General features: G+C 33.9%; 1 protein-coding gene and 1 long non-coding RNA gene across 2 annotated transcripts in view; both read right to left on the bottom strand.

Annotated features, from left to right (window-relative positions):
• shtn2 (shootin 2) overlaps positions 1-6,717 on the bottom strand; it is a 36,364-nt gene extending 29,647 nt beyond the window's left edge. The window contains exons 1-3 of the mRNA XM_030161618.1: positions 6,583-6,717; positions 2,898-2,947; positions 1,738-1,798 (exon numbers count right to left, since the gene is read on the bottom strand). Of these exons, the coding sequence (XP_030017478.1) occupies positions 1,738-1,798; positions 2,898-2,947; positions 6,583-6,619 (148 nt within the window). The 5' untranslated portion in view covers positions 6,620-6,717. The remainder of the gene's footprint in view (positions 1-1,737; positions 1,799-2,897; positions 2,948-6,582) is intronic.
• Positions 6,718-7,423: 706 nt separating this feature from the next.
• On the bottom strand, positions 7,424-10,825 carry LOC115438177 (uncharacterized). The gene is made up of 3 exons (XR_003938042.1): positions 10,669-10,825; positions 7,740-7,743; positions 7,424-7,534 (listed from the first exon to the last, which is right to left on the bottom strand). It is a non-coding gene; the product is annotated as an uncharacterized LOC115438177 (long non-coding RNA).
• Between the last annotated feature and the right edge of the window lie 7,054 nt (positions 10,826-17,879).

Below are 17,879 nucleotides of genomic sequence, written 5' to 3'. Positions count from 1 at the left end.
AAAGGTGTTCTCACAATGGTTAGAATCAGCTTATGGAACCATCAGTGGTTGAGGTTCCATAGAGGGGATTCTGACAAATCAGCTCTTCCATGTGAACAAATGTCTGTTAAAAAGGGGTTATATTTATCTACACTGTAAAAAAAAATCTGTAATTTAACAGAATTTTCAGTGTTTATTTTACAGATTTTTCCTGTATTTTTAAGATCCAGGAAAATATCAATGAAATGACAAAAACAGACTGTGATTTTACATGTCAAATGTAAAATAACATGAAAAAACTGTAACTGTGAATAACCAGAAAATTTCCATTGTTTAAAAGACTTTTTTTTCTTTTTTGACAGAAAAATACAGTTAAAGTACATTTGCAAATGTATCGTAATTTCACAAATATTTATTCTCTATTCATGAGATTAAACTGTTAATTTAAAGTTTCATACTGTAAAAAAATAATAAAACAGGATAAAATTACTGACAGTTAACCGTAAAAGAAGTATTTGTTCTGTAACTTTAACAGACTTGTTTCTTAATTGACAAATATCTTGTTTAATTATGGGAGGTTTCACAACAAAAATGTTGAATTAATGTTAAATGTATTTTTGTGAATGTATAACATGTATAAGCACTGATAAACTGTCCAAATACAGTTTTTATCAGTGGATTGTACAACGTGGTCTCACTGAAAATCAATCAAATCAACAATCAAATTACACACACACACATATATACATATATATATATATATATATATATATATATATATGTATATATATATGGGTAATTTGATTGTTTTAATGCATGTTAATATTCTTTATTAAACATTAAAAAGTACAAAAAAAAAAAACAAAAAAAAAAAAAAAAAAGCAAAATCTCATGTAAAGTTAGGGCAAAAAACTGTATTTTAATTATGGAAAATTACCATATTTTTATGAGATGATTATTTTCTGTTATTTAACAGTATTTTTTGGCACCCTAGCTGCTGGAATAATACTGTTTTTAACTGCTTTTTTTTTTTTTTTTTTTTTAATTGTAATTAGAACAATGACAATATAAAAAAAAGTCATATACAGTATCCAGTATTTATCCTCCTGAGACCCAAGACGGTAAAAGTTTTGGCTTTTAAAGTTTAAATAATTGCCCTGATTGGAAACAGCATGATACAACAATTTTTTCAGATACATTTTTTATTATTATTATTATTATTATTTTTTTATTTATTTTTTTTCTAATGGAATATCCTTTGCAGTGGACAGTGTTCTTTTTTGTTTCTTTTTGTTTCTTTTTTTTTTTTTTTTTTTTTAGTAAAGCTGTGAATCTCTTATGATTTTAGAACAAGAACACTACACCTGCACTCACATGCACACACACATAAAAAAAATAAAAAACTCGGGGGTCGGGGGGGTCCGTCTACCTACTTAATATTAAAGTAATCTCCAAAGGGCTGCCAAACTGAATAAAATAACTTTACATTATCTTTTAGTGAAAATGTGTTTTTCAATTTACAGTTTTATTTTCTCAAAGCAATAGAAACACATCATTTCTACTGTACATACAAATGTGGTTTTGTTAATATACTCTTCCTGTAAAAACTACAGCTGTATTTGATTTAATCATTAACACAAAAATCTTATCAAATCAACAACTTTGCATTGTATTATCATTTACAGTTTTTTTAATGTTGCAGTTTTACAGCTTTTTGGTGTTAATTCTATGGTCATTTTTTACAGTGTACATACTCACCTTCCTCTAACTGGGAGAGTTTCTGATTGGCTTCATCTCGTTGCTTTTCCAGGATCTCACACTAACAATCACAGAACAGGACAAGGAGAAACATACATCATATAGTTAATGGATTTCAGTCACATGTTAATTCAATTTTTACAGAAAAATATGGCATCTATGTACTAATTTAGTAACCCCCCCCATAGCTATATTAATTTAAATTATTTCATATAAACTCAAACAGATAGTAACTGATAAAAATACATTATTACAAATATTAAATTATTGAACTCGTTAGTTGCTTTTCCATTGAACATCTGCGCAAAACTTTACCAATATTTACTAAATGTCGAAAAAACAGGAGTTCGTAATGTCAGTTTTTCCATTAAATCACAAATGTGATAATTCATTTATTTATTATCGCAAGATGACACGAGAAGTCATTCCATAAACATGGCGACGAACGGAAATATGGTGTTGATTTACAGATATATTCATTATTATTATTATTATTATTATTATTATTATTATTATCATTATTATTATTATTATTATTATTATTATTATTATTATTATTATTATTATATATTACCCCTCTATGTCATACTAAATTAAAAAATGATTGGGTTTCCTGGTGTGTCCACACATACTGCAACATGTTTCTTTTTCTGCTTCCCTTGTTGTAACGTACGTCAACATCCGTTTTTTTTTATTCACCTGACTCTAGTTGCGAAAAAAGGTCTTTCCACTGCAGTTTGTGTGATATACCATTTGCACTATGCCTGAAAAACCACCTCTTGCCAGCACAAAAATTTTTTAAAAATGAGACTTTTGGCGAAATTGTTGTTTTTCCATTAGGTAAATTTTTATGCACAAGTTATATTTTCGCAATTTGAGGGTCAATGGAAAAGCAACTAGTGTTGTTGTTTGTCATTACTCTGTTGTTATTGTTGTTTTTGGTTTATTTGTTGGATTTTCCCTGTGTTTATGTGTTGTTGTTTTTCTGTCCACAATGTTTTGTTAACTATCACTAATAAAAAAACAACAACTCTGGGCTCCAACGTTATAGTTCAGATATTTGTTTTAGTTTATTTTGACTTTCAGCAGCGTGACTGAACAGTGTTTGTTCTAATTGTCTCATTTCAGTTAAATTTTTCACTTTCTTCTGGCAGTGATACCTGAATGTCTCCGTCATCTTCAGAGGATAAGCTGCTCTCACTGTCAGGTTCTGTTGGAGAAGAAACAGGTCATTGTTGTATCTTAGCTCTAAAAGTGGACGGTCACATGATGCGGTGTAACAGACAAGAGGCTGAGCACGAGTCCAGATATCCTGTCAGCGTGGCAGTAAGAGGAACAACCGCCAGTCTGATGGAGGTCATGGACAGAAATACAGGAAGTGAAATCACAGAGAGGTCCCGCAGGTTTCACTTTCTGACACTCACAGAAACTTCCAGCAGCTAATTCATGTAAAAAACACCTGATATGAAGTACATTTACAGCTCTGTCTCTAAAACATACATGTTATGTACAGTGCACTGCAAAAAAACTAATCTTACCTAGTGTATTTTTGTCATTTCTGGTCCAAATATCTCATCACACTTATAATAAGACATAATCACCTAAAGAGGAACTTTTCAGTGAGATATAAGAACTGATTTTTAGACAATAGACTGTGAAAATATTATTTCAAGAACTCTTACCAAGATAATTTTCACTTGTTCCATTGGCAGATTATTTTGCTTAATTCAAGAATTTTTCACTTAATTCAAGCAAAATAAATAAATAAATAAAAATCTGCCAACGGAACAAGTAAAAATTATCTTGGTAAGATTTCTTGAAATAAGATTTTCAAGATCTATTGTCTAAAAATAAGTTTTTATATCTCACTGAAAAGATACTCTTTAGGTGATTCTGTCTGATTTTAAGTGTGATGAGATACTTTAACCAGAAATGACAAAAATACACTTGGTAAGATTTTCATTTTTGCAGTGTTTGAAATAGCTAACCATGAAAATTCACTACAGGTCCCCTTTAATTTATCCCTTACGCCAACAGGTGTCAAACATGCGGCCTGGGGGCCAAATCTGGCCCGCCGAAGGGTCCAGTCCGGCCCCTGGGATGAATTTGTGAAATTCAAAAATTACACTAAAGATATTAATCATTTTAGTTCCGGTTCCACATACAGACCAATTTAATCTCCAGTGGGTCAGATCAGTAAAATACTATAATAATAACCTATAAATACTCACAACTCCAAATTTTTCCCTTTGTAAATATAAACATTTTCATGGCATTTTACTGTATTTACACTAAAACAAACTAAATTTTCACATAAACACAAACAACCTCAACAAATATGAACATTTTGAAATGTCTGAAGTGTAATTTTAATAATATTCTGCCTGTTGTTGTTGATATTTGCAGATCCACTGTGATCTGTAAGTTGTAATGTACATGTGTAAATGATAAACTGAGACATAATATTGTTAAAATTGCACTTAGTTTTCTTCAGAAATTTTCATTTGTCCATGTTATTCACATTGTTTTAAAGGATAGCTGGTAAATGTAAACATTTTCATTGCATAATTTTACTTTTTTTGCTCTAAAACACTGATGAAAGTTTGGAGTTAACATTATTTATATGTTATTATGTTATTATTTTACTGGTCCTGGCCCCTGATCTAAAATGAGTTTGACACCCCTTCTTTACACCACTGTTTTTTTCCTAACCCTAACTCTGACCCTTTTCCTAAACTTAACCAGGTGCTTTTGTGCCTAAACTATAACCAGGGAATTGTGTCGTTATCTTTTGGACCACCCCATGCATCAAACCATGACACCTACCCTGCACATTACAGAGTGCTGCTCCAGGGTTAACCTACATGTCAGAATGTGACGCCCTGACTAAGTGTCAGTAAATAGCGAGTTGGGAGTGAGAATGCATAGGCCTAAAGGGCCCCATGACATTACCAGGGAACAGTGCTGATGAGCACTGGCCTTATGTGTGCTCAGGTCCCCAAAAATCTGCACTTTCACATCTACATTTATAAGTATAAATTTTTTTTTACCATGTTTGTATTGTATTTATGGGAAATGTATGTAAAACTCACAGTTTCATTGTTCTAAATGTTCATATTGTACTTATTATACATTCTACTAAAGTGAACACATTCTATAGGTTACAGTTTTGAAGTTAATATCAGGCTCATAGGTTACTTATTTATCTTTTTTGTCTTTTGCTGTCTTTATGAATTCATAAATAATTTTGTACTTTTACACACAATTCAGTTTTAACTTCACACTTTAAACTCGACTGAGTCTTTTAAAAAGCAGCTGCAGACCTTCATGTTTGGACAGACTTTTAGTTTTTAGACTTCTTTGTTAGAGGTGGGTTTTCTTATTATATTTTTTTGCCAGTGTCTGTGTATGTAGCTGTGTGTTATTGTCTGCGTATTTAACTTCTGATTTTTTTGTAAAGCAGTTTGTGAAAATTTTCTGCAAAAAGTGCTATATAAATAAACTATATGAACATTATATAATTTAGTGTCCAGTGTCCACGCTGGACTTTTTGCCACAGGCCCCAAATGCCTCTGAAATCACCACACTGCAAAAATCTAAATCAGACCAAGTGTATTTTTCTCATTTCTGGTCAAAATATCTCATCACACTTAAAATAAGACATGATCATCTAAAGAGTAACTTTTCTGTGAGATATAAGAACTTATTTTTAGACAATAGATCTGGAAAATCTTATTTCAAGAAATCTTACCAAGATAATTTTCACTTTTCCATTGGCAGATTTTTATTTTTTTTTTGGCTTGAATTAAGCGGAAAAAAATCTTGAATTAACCAAAAACAAATCTGCCAATAAAACAAGTGAAAATTAACTTGGTAAGATTTCGATTATTTGCAATGTACACAAGGGCTACAAAATTCTGAGAGCTGCCATTTAGCATGTCTACACTGCAAAAAAATCTAAATCTTACAAACTTTTTCAACAATAGATCTGGAAAATCTTATTTCAAGAAATCTTACCAGGATAGTTTTCACTTGTTCCATTAGCAGATTTTTTGCTTAATTCACACTGATTAACCCAGGTGTGCCTAATTAATCAGTAGTCGCAACAACAAGTAGCAGACACACCTGGATGAATGAGTGTGTCCAATAATGAAAGACAGGAAATAAAGGAGCTGCTTTAAGTTCAGGACATAGTGGAGCTGTGCATAAAGCCCATTACATATAAGAAAATGAATGATTTTCATTGAAAAATACAGGAGATAATATTATAATATTATAATGCTGATAAATCACTTAAGAAAGGTTAAATACAGAGAAAAAAATAATTTGGGAACTGACACAAAAGTAGCACTGGGTCTTTATGGGTTAAATGACTGAAGACAGGGATATAATGATAAAGGTGTGAAAATATTCTACACCAAAACTGAGACAAAAACAAAGTGATGTACAGTACTTTAAGGCTTGGTATGAAACAAAAAAGAAAAAAATCAAGTGTCATAATTGTATGTATTCTAATATATTTTTCATTACTGGATGGTTAATGTTATGTTTTTGTGATGTGTCAAACTTGTCAAAAAATGTACTTTACACAAATATTGAAAAGAATATCCAGTATTTTATCAGGTAAACCAAAAGCAGCACAATTTATTTATTTATTTATTAATAATTCCTTTTCCACTACATTTCAGAAGTCCTAAAATTACCTGCCCCAGATGGAAACTCAACACTGTTTTATTTCCAAACCCAGAAATCTGACACTGAATCTATAATCATTGTCACATACGACTAAGACAAACATATTGACAGTTTTTTTGTTTTGTTTTTTAGCACATAATCAGATCTTACCTGGAGCTGCATAGTCTTCCTCACCTTGAACCCACATCTTGCAGATTTCTTAATGTTTCAGTTCTTTATAAAATGAAATTAACTTCACATTCTAGCACAAACAAAAATCTGCTTTTAGCCTAAGCAGCCCTCAGCTTATTATGAGGAAAGCAAGAGGGAATTTGTACTTAAACCCTCCCCCATGGCTACCATTTAAAAAGAGGAACTTTCTCGCTACATTTACAGATAAAGCAGACTAATGCAGTTTTTTTTTTTTTTTTTTTGTGGTTGACTACTAAAAGCCATAATATTGTTCCAGCTGCCATCACCATTTATTTGCAATCACACGCTTCTGAAGATACAGTAGATTTTGCTTTGGATATTGCAGATGTTTCTGTTTCATAGTGTGGGGGGGGGGGTACAGCCTCTGTCCATGTATGTGGTCTCTACGGGACTCCGCTGTCTTTCTAACACAAGATCAATGTCACTCAAGCAGCCGGGGCGAGGGCAAAGCTGCCTTCAATTTTCTATTAGCATCTGCGCTCAGAGTTCATAACCCCTGGAACATCCGACCTGCCGGGGGAGCCGCATTCTGGGTGATAATTCAGGAGATGGCAAAAACGACTGGTGGTGACGCTGATGATGACACACATTCCTCTAGTTTGAATAATTCAGCATCTCAAATATATCAGCTCTCACTCCTGTTTTATTTATCCATCTGCCTTCCATGGTTCATTTTGTAGGAGTGCACAGGACCACAGCCTCGGATTTAATGAGGTGGTCAAAAGTTCAGGTCACTGCCTAGAGTCGGGTTTCCATTACAGTTTTCCGCAAAAGAAAAACGATATTAGAGAATAAAGTACAATTGCAACTTGTAGGTGTTTCCATTGAAGAGTGTTTGGCTTCTGATGCCTGGTTCTAGTAAAGTCCCATCTCACCACATGTTGTAATTCTTGTAAAATACAGTATAGTTCTGGCAAGACGCTCAGTCAAAGGGGTCATATTTTGCTAAACTCTTTTATTAGTCTTTGGTTCATTTATTTGTGTATTTGGACCAGTGGCGGCTGCTCGTCTTTCAGACAGGGGAAGCTTATGTCGGCTTACATCAAAAAAATTGTCAAGTTATTTAAACATAAATTCGGCCCTCCGTTCCATTAGCAGTCTGCCATCGTGGGCACCTTGCTAGATAGCGAGTTCACTCCGACCTAGCCAACAGTATGATTGATTTAACTATCTACAAAACTATATTAAACTCGAACAAGAAATGATTAAATTATGAAACTGAAACAAATAAACAATGAAATTATGTTAAATAGAAACAAGGAAGTACACTGAGTGTGTTTTATTTACAGTGCAAGAAATGAATGAGTAATTTCGTAGTGGTTTCTCTCTCCATTTCACAGCAGAATGAGTGACGGTATTAAACTGAACTGTGTCAAATGATGGAGTAGATCTCAAAATAGCTGTCAATCAAACGGGATTCAGCCTTTTGACTGATCCTCCGATCAGCACGCTGAAGCCCGGGGTCCAGCCCGGCCGAGCTCCGCCCATTCACCCCCAGAGACGCCGAGCGTCCGGGGGCGGGACAACATGGTGGCATTTATCCAATTACTGTCCAGTTTTGAGGCAATGAAAAAAACTGTTCCACTCAGTCCCATTGAAGTGCATGGACGCTGAGCGTCTACGGACAAATGCACTGAGCAGAGATGGAATGAGAAAACAGAGACACGGGAATGGAGGAGAAGTGAACAACATCCAGTCTGTTGGTTTGTGATAAAGCTGATTCTGAACAAACTCGTCTGTGAGATGAACGTGTTCTAACACTTTTGTAGTCAATGAAATGTCAACATAACTGAACATATTTAACCATTTAATTTCTTCAATTTTAGGGGAAGCCGGGCTTCCCTTGCAGTCTGTGAGAAATCACCTCTGATCTGGACCCTAATAGTTCATACAGTTTGAATTTGAACCCTCCAGGTGCTGCGAAGCTATCTTTCTATTCATTTTGGCAAAAATCGAGTGAATTTCTACAACCTGTTTTAATTCTGTCTTAACTTGTTACATCTACAACTAGTTACGTCACAACATTTGCACATATAAGGTCAAGACTTCTGACAAACATTTCTCCGAGTACGACATAATTGTTTGTCAGCAGCAGCAGCTGTAGTAAAAACTGAAAATATGTCCAAACTTCGAGCCGATTACCTAAAATGTTCAGTTGTTGGTTGAACAGGACAGAGCAGCACAGTCAACAACCTGGAGGGGGCGGGGCCTGAAGTGGCTCATTTGCATTTAAAGGGCCAGTACTCCAAACCACTTTTCCGGAGTCATTACTCAGAAATAGGGTTGAAGATGGACCTGTGGAGTTGAATTAATGAAGAATTCAGACCCAAGCAGAGCATTTACAGTTCATGTAGACCACAGGGAAATGTTTGAAAATGAATAGTTCCATTTAAAAAAGCAAAATATCACTCCTTTAAACAAAAGAAGAAGGGAACATACAGTCGTCCCAAGCCAAAGTCCTTATTTATGGCAGTGGTACCACAGAATGGACTTCTGCGAGAGAATTGTACACCAGGAATTCACCGAGTTGTGGATCCAGAATTTCTGAATGCCCCAGGCGATGTTTAATGAACGGTGTGATGTTACTGAACCTCTCGTGGCACCAGACTTGTCCTGTTCCTACTCAAAAGCCAGTGTCTGTTGTCCTGTACCAACTAGAACCACCTGTTCTGAGTACAGGGTCATAGGTCAGATGTTTGGGGTGAGCAAAACCACTGTGCACAGATGTGTGAAAATGTGTACACTTTTGCGCTATACTTCTGTATCAAAACATCTCAAAAACCACTTCATGAGAGCGTAAAACTTTTTTGGGATCTGTGACAGTTTTTGCAACATTACAGTGTTTCCATTTCCAGTTTTCTATTGCACAATTTATATTTTGCACATTTCTGAAGGTAATGGAAACCCAGCTACTGTTAAAGAAAGCTACTTATAACCAGTGTTGGGAGTAATGTGGTACAAAAGTAATGCATTACAGTGGGGGGGGGGGGCTTATTTCAGGAACATTTTCAGATTCAACTTCAGCCCAGATTTGCTAATGCTCCCATGTCTTGGGAATACAAAAATGTGAAAAAATTTCAAATTAAGCCTAAACCCCCCCACCCCACCCCAAAAATGACTTTTTCAACCCTGAAAATGTGGGTTTTGGGCAACTTTCAAACCTTCTTCACTTTTGATAAAGTACAATGTGTCAATCTGCTCATGCTGGGCCCTTAAATGTTTTTTTGTGAGACATGTCATGTTCAGAGTGCTTTGCACTACAAAAGGTGTAGTGTCAAGGTCAAATTATAGGTCAAAGGTCATCCAGATGGTCCAAAATGCATATTTCATAGAATGAAGCTGTTAATGTGGGTTCTTCCAAATGTTGGGCTCAGGTTCTCTCCTCAGAACACATCTACTGACAACAAACAACTGCCATTCAATAAGACACATTAACTATTTACTCATGTATTCTCCATACAGACATGTCAAAAATAACAAACAGTAGTTTCACATGACTTTGACATTTACATGTATATGTTCTGTTGTGGGCGACGCAGTGGTGCAGTGGATAGATCTGGTGCCTCACAGGCAGAAGGTCCTGGGTTCGATTCCAACACCAGTCCATGGGGGTGGGACCTTTCTGTGTGGAGTTTACATGTTCTCCCCGTGTCTGCGTGGGTTCTCTCCGGGTATTCCGGCTATCTCCCACCATCCAAACACATGCACTGATAGGTTAATTAGTTAATCTAAATCACTCATAGGTGTGAATGTGACAGTGATTGTTTGTCTCTGTATATCAGTCTGTGATGAACTGGTCACATGTCCAGGGTGAACCCCGCCTTCACCCGTAAGTAGCTGGGATAGGCTCCGCCCCCGTGACCCTAGTGAGGATAAAGCGAGTTCAGAAAATGAATGAATGAATGAAGTGTTAGTGATTCCCTCCAAAATGTGTGCTAGTGTTTCCTGCCACACTAATGGCGGCTGTACATGCACATGTTTTAATATTTAGTCTGTAATGTGGCTTTAAACGGCCAAAGGCCTGGGGGGATCCCACCAGGAAACCAGAGGGAGAGAACTGAGGACATATTTGATCAAACGTTGGAATGGTATAAATTTTTGAAAACACTAGGCATTTTGGTGACCTTTAACCTCCAACATGACCTTGACATTAGACTGTTCATTGTACAAAGTACTCTTACAATACAATATGGCACTGACAAGATCATTAAATGGCCCATGAACATATTTATACACTGCACTGGACAAAAGAGTGGAGAAGCTGGGAAAGTTGTGATTTTCAGAGTTAAAAAAGTAATTTTCAGGGTGGGGGGTTTGGACAAAAAAATAAATAAAAAAAATTACACAGGAGTGCTTAGAACATCTTGTTGCATCAGAAAATCAGGGCTACTGTGGTATCTGATATTAACCCCCCCCCCCATTACAGTAACACTTTACTTCTTGCTGTAATGCAATAGTGTAAGGTATTACTAATCATTTTACAGTAATATCTTACTTGGTTCAATAGCGTTTGCGTTACAACACACTTTGTCACCCATAATTTAATTGTTCAAATGAAAAAAACAGAACAAAAAAAACAGAAACACCATGAGACCCTAAGGAATCAAAAACGCGTTAGTACAGTTCTATTTCCTGTTGGTGTTCAGCCAATGGGTGGAGACGGCAGAGGACAGTCCATTGTCCACATGGACGTATGCTCATTATTAACCCTAACCCTGCTTTACAGAAGCTAGTTAGCATTAGCATGATCCCCGTGATCAGCAATGACAAGGAAAGTTAAAAATTTTCAACTCCCACTCAAGTCCAAAAATCATCTTTTGAACTCAGAAATAAGTAATGATTTGACATTTATTGTGATTTTTATTGACACTGACTGTATATGAAAATGTGCATGGCTGTATTCTCCAGCTCTACCTGGGCTTTTTGCCCTGGTGCTAAAAGTACTGAAGTCACATTTTTGGACAATTCAAGTTGAGCATATAAACATGTATTTGTTTAGCTAAGTCCACCCTATAAATAGTTTTAACAGACTTTCTTTTGTGATTTCAGTAACTTTAGCATCAGGGTCTTCTGTTTGATGTTCACCAGTACTGTTCTAAACTGAGACAAAAAAAAAAACAGTTATATAATGTCAGGCTTTTCTTTTTGCAGACAGTGAGTCATTGAATGTAGTCTAATAAAAACGTACATTATTTCAATATCTATAAGCGCTACAAAGACACTATATCATTTATATATTATTTTGACTTTGTGTTGCTGATGTTAAAGGCGTTTAACCCTTTCATGCATGAATGATGAGACCCTTAATCAAGATTTTTTTTTCCTGAGTATTTTTATTCCTCTAGGTATGAAACAACACTTCAATAGAATTTTTTTTTTTTTTTTTTTATGAACCTATTTTTCATGGAATTGCAAAAATATCCACTCAGCTGGACACCACACATTTCATTTCTGAAGCAAAGAAACATATATTTACTGATATATGTGAAAATTATGAAATACATTTTTTTTAATGCTGCTAATCTGATGTTTTGTCACATTTTAACACACTCTAAAATCAGTTATTACTCACTTTATGGAGATAATATGGGGGGGGGGAAATTTTTGTTAAAAAACAAAACAAAACTGTTAATTACAATCTAAGAACAATAACAAGGAGTTGATTTACACTCAAACATGTTAGTGCAGATCAGGTTTACATAGAACAGCAAAGTTACAGTAATGATATGAATCACACTGTACAGGATGATGTGTAAGTGTCCACTGTGTTGGCTGTTATGGAACTAAAACAACAAAATCCATGAATATACAAGAGAACAGCTGGAGAAGAACTGTCCACTGGAGTGACCAGTATGCATGAAAGGGTTAAATTCTAATAGATAATGGCTTCAGATTTTATTATGTTGTTTTTTCATCATAAATGTGGTGCAGTAAATATATGTATTTGAACGACTTTGGATGAAAATAGGCGCAGTGAAAGAATCAAAGACTGACAAGACCTCATTCAGTTTTGTCACCTTCACTTTGAACATGGGTAAACTGCAGAGCTCTGGAGATAAAAAAGCCGGTGATTCATGGCAGTGATGTCCTTGTCATTAATGAGTCTTTTCTCTCAGTGTGTTGCTCTCTTTACAGGCGCCACCTGAGCTCCAAAGCCTCCTCCAGCCTGTCACATTGACCTTTACTAATGATTCTTCACCATGTTAATAAAGGTGAAATTGTCACTTAACATTAGCTGTCGTCCCCTGTTCACTGCAGTGAGCTAAAAAAGAAAATAAATGAATTAACCCTTATTAAGACCGGTCCAAGTCTATAGATTAGAAAGCTAGTAGAGTCTATTTGGCTAAACATGCATTTCCTTTTTGTTTACAGGCAGATTTTCATCTTTATTAAGGAGAAAGGGTGTTAATTGACTGTATGGATGCTTTTAAATCACACATTATTAATGCATTTGGAGAGAAATTATCAATGAAAGACTGTCCAGAATAACATTAGACAATATAAATAATAATTGACGGCAATAAATGCAGCCTTTGGAGCATTAATGATATTTTTTTCTTTTCTTTTTGACATTTTTTCTTGTAATAAAAAAATTACTTTATTACTGACAAAATACTATCTTACAGCCCTTACATTTTAGTAGTGTTTTATACAATAATGGAATGTATGAGTATGGATGTAATAGTACTCGGTATGACCTGACTCCAGCATTGTTGTTTTTTTTTATAAATATATTTAGAAATTTAAAACAAGATAATGACAATTCAATAATTTGTAATTCATGAAAAAAAAAAAAAAAATTATAAACACGATAGGAAAATGAAATATATGAACAAAGATTATTAAATTAAGTAAATAGAGGTATTCTGTATGTTCAAAATTAAAGTTTCCTCAAGATTTTTTAAAATGAAGATCACAGAAAAAGTGTGTATGTATTTATGTATGTCTTTTACTTTGTTGTTAGTTTGTTCAACTCTATGTATGTATGTATGTATGTATGTATGTATGTATTTATTGATTGATTTATTTATGAAATGACTGTAGATTTGGTACTTGAACTTCTCCACGCATTTTGGAAGTAGGCTTTGGGATTAAAAGCTCCATTCTTTAAAATGAGCAAAGTCATCATGAATAAATACAGTAGAAGTCTTTTAGCTCTCAGCTGTGCTCCTGTTTAGCAACATGGTGAAAGCATGCACTGCAAAAAAGGCCTGTACAAAACAAACAAACAAACAAACAAACAAAAACCAAAAACAAACAAACAAACAAACAAAATATATATATATATATTAAATATATATATATATATATATATATATATATATATATATATATATATATATTATTGAGTTAAAATGCCTTATTAACTGCTGGTGCAGTTAGAAAATTGCGCTTCTCAAATTTAATTAAAATAAGAAAATATTATCTAAGGATAATAGAATGCTAAAATTCTTATTTTAAGCAGAATATACTAGTTTCAAGTCTTCATATTTAGACTTTTTCTCTTTTTTTTAATCTATGATATATCCTCCTGGGACCCAGCTGTGTTTTTTTTTTTGGCCATGTTTGTGGACAAGAATTCCACAGCTTCATTTTTATTAAAAAAAAAAAAAAAGAAAAACTGCAAAGGACATTCAGAGAAAAACAAAAGAAAATGTATCTGAGAAAATGCATCAGTGTCATGCTAGACCATTTTTTCATATAAAAATTCTGAAAATTGTATTCTCCTGGGTCTCAGGAGGTTAAATATGGACTTATGAAGATGTAATGACTCAATAGATATGAACGTATAGGCAAAGCTGCAGAAATGTCATGAGGGCAAACAGTTTCTTTGTCCTCCATACTCACCCCCCAACAGTGGAGCTTGTTTTGTTATAAATATTACTTAAAATTAGTTGTAATATCTAAGTGGGGTAGCTCAAGATGAAAAATTCTTGGATCAAGTCAAATAATCTTAACAAGATTAAGTCTCAATAAGTAAATAAATCTAAAAAATTATCTTTCAAGATAAATATTCAGGTAGGTCTTCCTTTTTTGCAGTGTTTCTGCCTATGTGATGCTTACTTGTCACAGGCGTGTAAATGTATTTGTATCATAGAAAAGCCTGGACAAACAGGAACATTTCCACATTTCCTTTTAGATAAATGAGTTTTAAAGGAAAGCACACAGCAGCAGTGTTCACAGGTGTTTGGTCCTCCTACAGACACAGGCGGAGGTGGGATTCGAACCCCCACCTCTGGAGGACTGCGCGCCTCCGACCGTTGAGCCAGAAGAAGCAGAAGTGAGCAGTGAACATTCAGGTTAAAGGCACTTACCTCAGCTTTGGCTTTTATTTGGAGAACATTTTTCACCACTAAAAAAACATAAGAAAAGACGACACACATCTGCGTCTGCGCTGTTTTCACGGCAGGTTCACATGTAGGCTCCGGTCACGAGCACGAGGAGCGCGGACCCGGTATGTACGTCCGAGGGGTTCAAGTCACGCGCTGGGGTTCACGCGCTGGGGTTCTGCAGAGACACTGGAGGAGCCCACTGCACAGCAGACATGCAAATGTGAAAAGATTTTTTTTTTTTTTTTGAACAATTAACATTGAACAGTAAATGTACATAATAGTATACAACAGCAACAAGGGTAGAAAGTCCCATTATTCACAAAGTCTTTTACATTATATAAAGAAATACATGTAAGACATTAGGAAAGAAAAAATAAATAAATAAATAAATAGAAATAATAAAATAAAATAAATAAATAAAAATAAATAAACATATGTAATAAAAATAAAAAATCGCTTGAGGAATAAATAGAAATTATACAAATTGAATTAGATTATACATTTGACTTTTTTTTGTTGTTGTTGTTTCATTTGCTTTAGAATTCATACTGTTTCTCAAATTGTCTACGTAATTGGAAAAAAGGGCTTTGAAAACAGTAATGTTTAGATGCTGATGTGCAAATTTGGAGCAATGAATGTGAAATTTGGCAAAAATAATCAAAAGGTCGATAATATATCTTTTTTCTGGAGTTATTTTACCAATGTGTGATAGGCCAAATAAAATGTGTTGAAAGTTCAGTTTACACGAAGAGTCAATTTTTGTGTTTATAAAATTATTTAAATCAATCCAAAATATATGTGTGTAGGTGCAATCCCAAAATAAATGACATATTGTTTCCTCTGCGTTGAATATGTAAAGAAATGACAGAAAATGTCTTTAAAACTATGATGTAATAAATGCATTGTATTTAACATTAAATGGATGTGATTTCAGTCACAGGTCCACGTGACAGAGCTTAGTTTTGTATTTATTTTGTAGACTAGTGCTTTAAATGCATTTAAATTACAAATCAGTCCTTTTTCATGCTGTACAATGAACAAAACAAATTAAAAAAAAATAAATGAAAGTTCCATTTGTGATATAGCTGTTTGTTTTGCTTATTTAGTTGTTAATATAAACACTTATATTCATCAAAATTGTTTTGTTTACCTCAATAATTAAAATTTAAATTGTATTTTACATACATATTTTTTCTGTATTTATTTCTTGGCTTTATTTACTGTCTTAATATGTGTTTTTAACCCTTTCATGCATGAATTATGAGAACTTTAATCAAGATTTTTATTTTTTTTTCCTGAGTGTTTTTATTCTTCTTTACACGCGAAAAAAAGAATGCAATTGAAAATTCTTTTATGAACCTATTTTTCATGGAGTTCAAAAAATGTCCATTCAGTTTGACAGACACCATGCATTTAATTTTTGAAGCAAAGCAACATGTATTTATTGATATATTGTGTGAAAACTATGAAATAAAAACATTTTTAATGCTTCCAATCTGCTGTTTTCTCACATTTTAACATACTCTAATACTAGTCAGTACTCACTTCATGGAGATAATATGCAAAATAATAATAATAATAATAATAATAATAATAAAATAAAACCTTTTAATTGCAATTTAATAAGAATAACAAGCAATTAATTTACACTCAAACATGTTAGTGCAGATCAGGTTTATCTAGAACAGCAAACTTACAGTAATGGTATGAATGTCAGTGTTTGGGATGATGCATTAGTCTCCATTGTTTTGGCTGATATGGAACTAAAACAACAAAACCCATGAATATACAAGAGAACAGCTGGAGAAGAACTGTCCACTGGAGTGACCACTCTACATGAAAGGGTTAATTCACATGGAGTTGTCCTCAGCAAAAAATGTGCATTTTAGTTTGTCAGTTGGTTTCGTGCACATATTTAATTTATTTGAAGGTGATTTTTTTAACAATATATTTATTGACACATTTTTTATATATACACACATACACTTGTAAATATAAACACATGTAGACCTGTACCTCACTAACAAAGGCACCTTCAACATTACAAGTGTTACAAGTAAAAGAAAAAAAAAAAAAATTACAAATAAACAATACACATACACATCACAAACTTCTCAGCCATAAACATTTGTACATAATTTAATGCCCTGTTACAATTACGGGTATTTGAACTCATTAACCCTGTTGTAAGGTTTACACGACTGAATATTTATTCCTCCTCATTGTCATTTGCTAAATCAACACTTTTAACAAATTTGAAGGTGATTTATAAAGTTACTCTCCCATGTTCATTTGAAATTCACCCAATAAAAGGTAATTAAAGACAAAAAACTTAAACAAAAAATACATAAAGCAAAAAAAACCCTAAAAACAATTAACAAAAAAAAAAAAAAAATTAAATGATACTAAACAGAAAAAAAAGTAAAAACATGGAATGAACCACAGTATAATTTGAGGAATTTTTACACCTCTTGTGCTATTTTCTAATTCAAAGTATTCCTAAATTACAACCTGCAGATGCAACATACTTTTTGTAGGTTTTGTACTAAAGCGTAAAATGGCTGCAGTAACAGAATAAACTTGATGTGGACCGTCCACTAAACAGAGGCTGTGACGCTCTGCTCATGTGAATCCTCTTCCGTTCAGCCGCATTTTGTTCCCGCTGTCGGTGCATCTGTTTAAAAGCAGAGGTTTAATGAAGCTGAAAGTGCAGGTTTAGGATGTGGCTGCGTCTGCTGTTTAATACTGCCAGCAGAACTGGGCTGAGGTGTCAGATCGTTGGGGTTTTAAACGCTACTGATCTGATGTGTTTTCCTCTGGCTGAGCTCATGACGTAGAGGGAAAGGTTATGATTATCTACTGGCTAAAGTTACAGTCTGAAATGAGCAAAAAAATATGAGTCAAAGGGAGATTATGGGAGCG

The sequence above is a fragment of the Sphaeramia orbicularis genome, chromosome 18 (genome assembly GCF_902148855.1).
Source record: "Sphaeramia orbicularis chromosome 18, fSphaOr1.1, whole genome shotgun sequence".
Classification (NCBI taxonomy): domain Eukaryota; kingdom Metazoa; phylum Chordata; class Actinopteri; order Kurtiformes; family Apogonidae; genus Sphaeramia; species Sphaeramia orbicularis.
This window is presented reverse-complemented; position numbering and strand designations above follow the sequence as displayed.